The sequence below is a fragment of the Melanerpes formicivorus genome, unplaced genomic scaffold (assembly GCF_026170545.1).
Source record: "Melanerpes formicivorus ecotype bairdi unplaced genomic scaffold, bMelFor1.0.p_v2 SCAF_125, whole genome shotgun sequence".
In the NCBI taxonomy this organism is placed as follows: domain Eukaryota; kingdom Metazoa; phylum Chordata; class Aves; order Piciformes; family Picidae; genus Melanerpes; species Melanerpes formicivorus.
In genome coordinates, this window is record NW_027142477.1 from 534,204 (window position 1) to 544,286 (window position 10,083).

The window sequence follows — 10,083 nt, forward strand, 5'->3', positions numbered from 1 at the left end:
CAGCACTCAGTGCCCTGCAGGGGAAGCTCTGTGCCCAGCACTGACAGCACTCAGTGCCCTGCAGGGGAAGCTCTGTGCCCAGCAGTGACAGCACTCAGTGCCCTGCAGGGGAAGCTCTGTGTACAGCAGTGACAGCACTCAGTGCCCTGCAGGGGAAGCTCTGTGCCCAGCACTGACAGCACTCAGTGCCCTGCAGGGGAAGCTCTGTGCCCAGCAGTGACAGCACTCAGTGCCCTGCAGGGGAAGCTCTGTGTACAGCAGTGACAGCACTCAGTGCCCTGCAGGGGAAGCTCTGTGCCCAGCAGTGACAGCACTCAGTGCCCTGCAGGGGAAGCTCTGTGCCCAGCACTGACAGCACTCAGTGCCCTGCAGGGGAAGCTCTGTGCCCAGCACTGACAGCACTCAGTGCCCTGCAGGGGCAGCTCTGTGCCCAGCACTGACAGCACTCAGTGCCCTGCAGGGGCAGCTGCTGTGCAGGGCACTGACCGCAGCACTCTTTCTCCTCAGCTGAGAGTGCAGAGCAGCTCTCTCTGCCCTACGGCCGGCCCCGGGTGCTGCAGCCAGGGCTCAGCTACTGCCTGCTCTACCATCCCCGCTACCTGAGTGCCTACAGCCAGGACTACAGCATGGCCCTCTGGACTGCATACACCATCCACAAGCAGGTAAGCACAGGAGCACACCTCAGAAGCCACCATGAAAGTTAAACAGTTTCAGTGTAAGCTATTCCTGAATGCTTCTTGAACCTGCTCCTGACATCATCCTGAGCTGCAGCCAGAGCAGGGAGAGCAGCAGCACAGGGAGGGGATTCTGCCCCTCTGCTCTGCTCTGCTCAGCCCCCACCTGCAGCACTGCCTCCAGCTCTGGGGCCCCCAGCACAAGAAGGACCTGGAGCTGCTGGAGAGGCTCCAGAGGAGGCCACCAAGATGATCAGAGGCTGCAGAACCTCCCCTGTGGGGCCAGGCTGGGAGAGTTGGGGCTGTTCAGCCTAGGGAAGAGAAGGCTCCAGGGAGACCTCAGAGCAGCCTTCCAGTACCTGAAGGGCTGCAGTAGAGCTGGGGAGGGGCTTTCACAAGGGCTGGGAGTGCCAGGATGAGGAACAATGGCTTTGAGCTGGGAGAGGAGAGATTGAGACTGGAGAGGAAGAAGAAATCTTCGCAGTGAGGCTGAGGAGACTCTGGCACAGGTTGCCCAGGGAGGCTGTGGCTGCCTCCTGCCTGCAGGTGTTCAAGGCCAGGCTGGGTGAGGCCTTGAGCAAGCTGGGATGGTGGGAGGTGTCCCTGCCCATGGCAGGGGAGTTGATCAAGATGACCTTTAGGGTCCTTTCCAACCCAAAGCATTCTGTGCTTATCTCCCAGGGCTGGGTGTGACCAGGTGAGATAAAAAGAGGAATTCAGTTTGAGCTTCTCTTCACTTTGCTGTGTCAGTGAGGATTGGCTTTGCCTCTGTGCTCTTTCTGGCAACTGCATCTTTCCCTCCAGAGGAGCAGACCCACCATGAAGTGAGGACTCCCCTGGCCTTGGTCCCACAGCCCTGTGAGCCTGCAGGGCAGTGTAGCTGTGCTGTAGCAGCCTGCAGTCTGCTCTCCGCAGGAGCTTGGAGGCCTTCAAGCAGAGTTTGAAATTTAGTAGAAGCCTTTTGTAGAAACAGTTTCTGGGCTGTCTTGAGCTGGCCATGTGCTGCTCCAGTCCTGCTGACAGGGCATCATCCTGTTGGGTGAGGGGACAAAGGGGCTGGTGAAGATGAATCTGGTGTCTGCTGCTGTGAGCCCTGTGCTGAGATGCAGAGGCTGATGCACAGCACTGATCTCATGGATGGAAGTGGAGTTCTTGTCAAGTTGGACTTTCCCATTCAGACACAGGCTGCCCAGGGAGGTGGTGGAGTCCCCATGCCTGGAGGTGTTCCAGCAAGGTGTGGCCATGGCACTTGGGGCCAGGGTTGGGTGTCCATGGTGGGGTTGGGTTGCTGGCTGGAGTGGGTGATCCCAGAGGGCTTCTCCAGTGATTCTCTGGTTCCATGGCCAAGTACACCTACAGCAGCTCAGGTTGTCTCTAATGGGCACTTCCAGCTTTCCTCTCTGAACTCAGCTGAGAAGCTGCAGCTCTGTTCACTTCATTTCCAGGTGATGTGAAGTGCATGGAGGCCTCATTTTCCCCTGACAAGAGGGGGACAATTCTTGCATCTGAGCCCAGTCCCTTCACTAAGTTAAAAGCCACTGCAGCTAAATATTTCGAGGGAGGGAAGGTCTGTAAGGCAGCTGAGCCCTGCAGCTGTGCCCTGCAGCTGTGCCCTCAGCAGTGACACTTTCTCCTTGCTCACCAGGACCAGTGGCTCCCTGCTGCAGAAGATGCCTCCAGCTGCTTGCACAGGGATGCTCGAGTTCCTCTGAACCACAGCCAGAGCTGCCTGTTTTACAGCAGCCATCCTGCCCTGACTTATGGATTCCTTGCTCCTCCAAGTAAGTTCTCTCCTTCCTCTGCCAGCAGAGCTGATTGCAGTGAGCTGTGCTCCAGCAGCTGTGGTCCTGGTCACTGCCCAGAGGGTGAAGCAGCAGTGGTGAATTGCTGCAGTGCACTTCAGCATGAGAGGAAGGAAGCATTTGGGGCTCTCCAGCACTGGGGGTTCTGGGAGCTGTCCCTTGTAGTACCTCTGAAAGTTTTGGAGCTTCTCAGGCTTTTCAAGTGGCATCTCATGGATGGAAGTGGAAAGAAGATGCAAACCTTGAGTCAAGTCTGGCAGGCTGCCCTGTGAGGAGGGGCTGAGAGAGCTGGGGGTGCTCAGCCTGGAGAAGAGAAGGCTGAGGGGAGACCTTATTGCCATGGAGCAGTGCATGAAGGGTGGCTGCCAGGAGGATGGAGACTGCCTTTGGACAGGGGGTGCCATGGGAAAGCCAAGGGGGCAGGGGGACAAGGCACTGCTGGGGACATTCCCATTGGGCTCCAGAGGGAAATGCTCCCCATGAGCACAGACAGAGACTGGAATCATCTCCCAAGGGCAGCAGTGGAGTTCCCTGCCCTGGGCAGTTTGAGATTCAGCTTGGCAGGGTGCTGAGCCAGCTCACTGCAGCTGCACCATCACCACAGGACACAGCTTGGTGTCACTTCCCACAGAACCAAAATGTTTTAAGACCATACACAGAAACCTCCCCAAACTCTGTGAATTCATAAACAAATCTGAGGGACAGTGCCTGACACACAGCTGCTGCTTGAGAGAGCAGAGCATGCAAATCACAGTCACAGAATCATCCAGCTGGAAGGGACCCCCCAAGGGCATCTTGTCCAAGCCCCTGCAGGCAGCAGGGACAGCTCCAGCCAGAGCAGGCTGCCCAGGGACACATCCGGGCTGATCTGCAATATCTCCAGGATGGGGCCTCAGCCACATCCTCACAAACAGCCACAGGGCAGCCTGTCCCAGTGTCTCCCCAGCCTCCCTGTGCAGAACTCCTGATGTCCAACCTAACTCTGCCCTGCTCCAGTTTCAAACCATTGCTTCTCATCCTATCCCCACAGCCCCTTCTGAACAGTCCCTCCCCAGCTGCCTGCAGCTCCCCTTCAGGTACTGGAAGGTTGCTCTAAGATCTCCCTGGAGCCTTCTCTTCTCCAGGCTGCACAGCCCCAACTCTCCCAGCCTGTCCCCATGGAGGTTCTGCAGCCCTCTGATCATCTTTGTGGCCTCCTCTGGACCCCCTCCAACAGCTCCAGGCCCTTGTTTTGGGGGCCCCAGAGCTGGAGGCAGTGCTGCAGGTGGGGTCTGAGCAGAGCAGAGCAGAGGGGCAGAATCCCCTCCCTGTGCTGCTGCTCTCCCTGCCCTGGCTGCAGTCCAGGCACCTGAGAAGTGCAGCTGCTGCTGCTGCTTGTGAGGTTGTTTGGTTTGGATGTCCTGAAGTTAGCACCTGGACAGACATCAGCTTTGGAAGGCAAGGTGGAGCTGACTGAACTTCAGTGTCAGCACAGCCATGCAGAAGCATGCAGAAGCAAGTGTGCAGTGCCAGATCCAAGGCAGGAATTGCTGTGCTCTGTTCTAGACTTGATGGCAGAGGGACAGAGGCCTCACCACGATGCCTTGCTCAGCACCAACATCGTGCCCATGTATCCTGCATTTAAAGGTACTGTGGCTGCCTGTGCTCTGCACAGCTGAGGGCAGCAAAGGCTGCTGGGGGTTTGCTTGCTTCCAGCCATGCCAACCATCCCTGGCTGAGCTGCTTCCCCAGCTGTGGGCTTCTGTCCTCAGAGAGAACTTCCTTGAAGTGGGGTTATGAAAGGTGTGAGCTTGTCCCTCAGCAAGTGGCTCTCTGCATGGCAGCACAGTGTGAGAGCCTGCAGGCAAGGCCTGATCTCTCTGTTTGCATTTCCCTGCCTACCCAGACAGGGTTCTGCAGAATATCTCCTGGGGAACCCAGGCACCAAAGAGAACTTTGTGAGTTACATTAAGGTCCAGCTTAGGAATGTCTTCGAAAGGCCACTGGGTTTCCAGGCAGGAATCTAGGGGCTCAGTCACTGAGGAAAGAGGGAAATGATTGCCCCTAGTAGGGAGGGTGAAGAGCTGGACTGCCTGGGTGAGAGGCAGCATGAGGTGGTTGGCTGAGAGAGGTTGAGCATATTCCTGGGGAAAAAGGAGAATAACTAAGGCACTTCCTCTGGCCAGAAGATGTCCTGGGGTTTTCTTAATGGAATAATGGTCAACCCTCAGCTGTAACTAACAATATCCTAGAGTCCAGGAATGGTTTGGGTTAGGAAAGACCTTAAAGATCATCCAGTTCCATGCCCCTGCCCTGGTGCCCAGGACGCCTCCCACCAGCCCAGGCTGCTCAAGGCCTCATCCAGCCTGGCCTGGAACACCTCCAGGGAGGAGGCAGCCACAGCCTCCCTGGGCAGCCTGTGCCAGAGTCTCCCCACCCTCACTGGGTTGATCTTACCAGTGAGACACTTCCCACTGGCAGGGGTGGAAGTAGAAGTCAGCCAGGCCAGCTTGGTAGCAGGGCAAGACCCAGGCACACTTGGTGTTGTCTCACCTCCCTCCCCTGGTCTCTGCATGATTTGCTTTCCAGGGAAAGAAGCTGAAGGCCACAGGGCAGCAGCATCTCCATGCCTCAGCTTGGTGGTTGGGTGGCTGTGAAACCACACTGCCAGGGGGTGCTGCACTGCATGCTGCTGGCTGAGCTGCAGTGCTCTGCATGACTGAGGCTTTTCCTGGCTGCTGCCATCTGCTTGTGCTCCACTGAGAGCTCTGCAGAGCTGCACTGACAGCTTTAGCCTTGGGGATTGTCCCACTTCCATTTCTGTGTTTCAGTCCTCTGGAACTACTTCCACCAGCAGCTGCTGCCAGGCTATGCTGCAGCCAGGAGCGGGGTCAACGTGGTCAGTGGGCCTGTGTTTGATTATGATGCTGATGGGCTCTGTGATAGCCCAGAACAGGTGAAAAGGTGAGGACCCTGCACATCCCAACCCTTTGTTACTGTCCTCTGTTAGTGGTCAAGAAGTAGCTGTGATTCTTGTTCTGAAGGGAAGCTTCTTATGAGGAAGGGCCCTGGGCAGGTTGTGTCATGCAGGGAGGCACTGGGATGGCACTGAGCAGGGGCAGCAGGGTGAAGGTGAGGAACAAGCAATGAGCACAGGCAGCAAAAGCACCCTCAGAAGTGTCATCCTCCAAACTGAAGGTGCACTGTAGGAGAAGCTGTTGCATGTGGAAGAATATTCACCAGCCTGAAATCTTAGAGCCACAGAAGTGTGGAGGTTGGAAGAGAGCTGTGAGATCACCGAGTCCAAGCCCTCCCCCAGAGCTCACAGCCCCACCCCTGCTGCTGAGCCACTGAACCACTTCCCTCAGCACCACATCCACACATCTTTGAGACCCCTCCAGGGATGGGGACTCCAGCACCTCCCTGAGCAGCCTGTGCCTGAGACATTGCCTCCAGGAGGGGGTGAGGCAAGAGCCTCCCCGTGCTGCCACTGTGAGCTGGCAGTGTCCCACTACAAAGCTGTGGGTGCAGCACCAGTGGCTGAGGCCAGCAGGCAGGTGGTGTTCTGGGCTGGGGCTGCACTCTCCACCTGCTTGGGATTCTTACACATTTTCACAGCCTGTTGCTCTGCCTCAGCAGACTTGTCACTCACATCAGCCCCCAAGCCACCCTTGACTGGCAGAGTGGGAATCTGGGACTGTCCCTCCAGGCTGAAGCCTTCACTGGGCTGAGGGTGGATTGCTGCAGTGGATCTGCTGAGGACAGCTGATTGCTGTCATTTGTTCCTTGTCATTTGGTGCCTTTACTGAAAGACCTTTTGTGTTTCAGGCACCCCAGGAATTCAGAAGTTCCAATTCCAACTCACTTCTTCATTGTACTGACCAGTTGTAAAAATACCTCTGAAACTCCTCTGGGCTGTGAAGGGTCTCTGGATGCCTTGTCCTATATTGTACCTCACAGAGAAGACAACAGTGAAAGCTGTGCAGTGAGTATCAGTCCCCAGGAGCACCTGACCACTCAGCTTGCTTGGCTTGGCTGTCACAGAGCCATAGAGTGTTAGGGGTGGGAAGGGACCTCTGGAGATAAGTCCAACCCCCTGCCAGAGCAGGGCAGCCAGGGCAGGGCACACAGAACACATCCAGGTGGGGCTGGAAAGGCTCCAGAGCAGGAGACTCCACAACCTCTCTGGGCAGCCTGCTCCAGGGCTCAGCAGCCTCACACCAAAGAAGTTTCTCCTCAGGTTGAGGTGGAACCTCCTGGGTTCCAGTTTGTGTCCATTGCCTCTTGTCCTATCCCAGGACACCACTGCCCAGTGCCTGGCCCCTGCCTGCCCCCCACCCCTCAGATATTGATAGACATTGATCAGATCCCCTCTCAAGCTTTTCCAGGCTCTCAGCCTTCCTTCCTCACACAGCTGTTCCAGTCCCTTCAGCATCCTCATAGCTTCCCTTGGACTTTCTCCAGCAGTTCCCTGTCCCTCCTGAACTGGGGAGCACAGAACTGGACACCGTACTCCAGGTGTGGTCTCACCAGGGCAGAGCAGGGGGGCAGGAGAGCCTCCCTTGCCCTGCTGGCCACACTCTCCTGAATGCAGCCCAGGATCCCATTTGCCCTCACAGCTACAGGGGCCCATTGCTGGCCCATGCAGAACTTGCTGTCCACCAGCACTCCAAGGTCCTTCTCCATGGGGCAGCTTTCCATCAGGGTGACCTGGGCTGTACTGGTGCCTGGGGCAGGACTCTGCACTTGCCTGCCACCAGCTGCTGCTCTCTGTCTCCACTAAACACCCAGATGTCTTCTGCTGCTTCACTAAGTGCCTGTCAGAGACCCCAGTATTTCACACCCCCTCTTTCTGCTGCTCTGTCCCAACAGGCTGGCAGGGCTGAGGCCACGTGGGTTGAAGAGAGAATGAAGTTCCACACAGCTCGGGTCAGGGACGTGGAGCTGCTCACTGGACTCAGTTTCTACCAGGACAGGAAGCAGCCAGTGGCTGAGATTTTGCAGTTAAAAACATACTTACCCTCTGCTGAAGTGAACTGAGTCCTGGCCAGGGGGTGCTGCTGCCCTCTCTGCCACAGCTGTTTGTACATAGACTTTTTCACAGATGAAGACTTTTTTTAGGTTGTTTTGGGGGTTTTTTAATAATAAGCTGGAACCTTCATGAGGACTCTGGACCAAAATGCCAGCAGGGAGGCGAGTGGGTGCCACATTTGTATCTCAGGGACTCCTGGTGTGTGCAGCACAGGATGGCAGCTCCTGTCATTGCCACTTGAAGGCAGTAGAGTCGTGGCCATTGTTCAGTGCCAGCAGCATTTGATCATCTCAGCCTGAGACGCCAACAGCACTGTCACCTTTGTATGCCCTGGAGGGGGAGAAGTTGCTCAAGGATGGCTTTAGACCAATGTGCTACTTTGAAAATAGAGCTAATTAGCAAGCACAGTCCTGCCAAAGGACAGCATTCCTGCTCATCACTGAGATCCAGACACCACCACCTCTCCTTGCAGTCTTCCTTGGAGCGTTCTGAGCCTTGGCTCTGACAAGGCTGCAGCCTTGTGGTGCAAGAAGCCCCACGGAGGCTGGCAGGCCTGGGAGCTGGAGCTTCCCCAGCAGGGGGAAATGCCTGGCCAGAGGGCTGTGGTCAGTTGGGAGCCTTGGTCTGCTGCTGCCTGTGGGGTCTCCAGAACTGGAGAAAGATTTGTTGCACAGCTTGCATGTTGTAAATGCATCCTCAGAATGAGCAGGTGCAGGATGCATCCAGGGGAGGGTGCAGTCAGAGGAGGCTGCACCCAGTCACCTGCAAATCAGAAGAGATGAGCTGAGGACCACATCTGAGGTGCCAGCAGTAATGATCTCACTGCCAATTTGACTTCCATTTGATTAAAGGATTTTGCTCTCCTGTGTTCCTCAGGCTGGTGCATGATGTTGTCAGTTGTGCCTTTGAAATCCCACTGTGGTCAAGAGAAGGTCCTCTTGCCCTGGGCTGGTTAGGTGATCTGCTCCATGGCACACCTCAGCACCACAGTCAGCGCCCACAGGGCACTCAGTTGGCTGCTGGCAGCGAAGGCCTTGGTCCTGGCTGTGTTTGTAGCTGTTCCTGGACCCACATTTTCCTACAGCTCCCACAACTGGCTCCTCTGGAAGGCAGATGCTGTCAGGTGCAGGTTCTGAGGAAGCTTGTGATGAGCTCTCCTGGGAGCTGTCAGGCTCCCAGCCGGCTGCTGCAGGCACTCAGGATCCCCCTCCTCGTCCAGTGGCTGTGCTGCTGCTGCTGCCATGCCCCCACCCTGGCTGAGGCTGCTGACCAGAGCTGGCTCTGTGGAGCTGGCGCAGCCACAACTCTGCTCTTCTGGTGGGCAAAGAAGGGAATGCTCCCCGCACAAGAGTGACAGCAGGAGGAAGAGCCTGTGCCTGAGCACCTCACGGCTTGCCCGTGGCTGGTGGAGGCTGGGAGGCAGTGGGAGCTTTCCCAGTAGGGCTGCAATCCTGGGACCATTTTCTCTTTTAACCAGACCTCTTCTCTTGCTCTTCTGTTGCAGACATGATTTATTTGTTTTTCCCTGAGGTAGTTTCACCATGTGAAATTCAGATGTGTTGTAGCAGCCCCTGGTTGTAAGCCAACTGTGACAGCCTGATTCAGTGTAACTGCTCTGTACCTGCCTGTGACCAATACAAACATCAGCCCCAGCCTGCTCCTCCTGACTCTTACTGTACCAAAGGCTTCTGGCCTGTTCAACACCAGGGTTAGATCACAGCATTTTTAGGGGGTGAGGAGGGAGTTTCTTCAGTTCCAGCTCTTTGAGTGGAAGACAACTTCTCCTCCAGCTGGGGTGCTGAATTCTTCATTATTGGAAGGGGAAGGTAAGAAGATGGTCAAGAGTGTCAGGTCCTGCAACTGGATGGGGCAATCCACAGAACCAGTCCAGGCTGGGGGTGAGGAGACTAAGAGCAGCCCTGCAGAGAAGGACTTGGGGCTGCTGGTGGGGGAGAAGCTGGACAGGAGCCAGCAATGGGCACTGGCAGCACAGAAGGCCAAGGGCAGCCTGGGCTGCATCCAAAGTAGCTTGGCCAGAGATGGAGAGAGAGGATCCTGCCCCTCTGCTCTGGTGAGACCTCCCCTGCAGGGCTGGGTCCATCTGGGGGGCTCTCAATACAAAAGAGACATGGACCTGATGGACAGGGTGTAGAATGGAATAGAACAGAATAGAATAAACCAGGTTGGAAGAGACCTTCAAGATCATCGTGTCCAATCCATCAACCAAAACCACCTAATCAACTAACCCATGGCACCAAGCACCCCATCAAGTCTCCTCCTGAACACCTCCAGTGACGGTGACTCCACCACCTCCCTGGGCAGCACATTCCAATGGGCAATCAGTTTCTCTGTATAGAACTTCTTTATAGCCTCCAGCCTAAACCTCCCCTTGTGCAGCCTGAAACTGTGTCCTCCTGTTCTGGTGCTGGCTGCCTGGGAGAAGAGACCAACCTCTGCCTGTCTACAGCCTCTCTTCAGGTAGTTGTAGAGAGCAAGAAGGTCTCCCCTGAGCCTCCTCCTCTCCAGGCTAAGTAACCCCAGCTCCCTCAGCCTCTCCTCACAGGGCTGTGCTCCAGACCCCTCCCCAGCTTTGTTG

General features: G+C 56.2%; 1 protein-coding gene across 1 annotated transcript in view; it reads left to right on the forward strand.

Moving 5' to 3' along the window:
• The window catches only part of ENPP1 (ectonucleotide pyrophosphatase/phosphodiesterase 1), an 85,533-nt gene extending 76,394 nt beyond the window's left edge, over nucleotides 1-9,139 (forward strand). Inside the window, exons 20-25 of the mRNA XM_068167922.1 lie at nucleotides 508-662; nucleotides 2,320-2,455; nucleotides 4,022-4,102; nucleotides 5,287-5,419; nucleotides 6,284-6,440; nucleotides 7,328-9,139. Of these exons, the coding sequence (XP_068024023.1) occupies nucleotides 508-662; nucleotides 2,320-2,455; nucleotides 4,022-4,102; nucleotides 5,287-5,419; nucleotides 6,284-6,440; nucleotides 7,328-7,495 (830 nt within the window). The 3' untranslated portion in view covers nucleotides 7,496-9,139. The remainder of the gene's footprint in view (nucleotides 1-507; nucleotides 663-2,319; nucleotides 2,456-4,021; nucleotides 4,103-5,286; nucleotides 5,420-6,283; nucleotides 6,441-7,327) is intronic.
• Nucleotides 9,140-10,083: the final 944 nt, after the last annotated feature.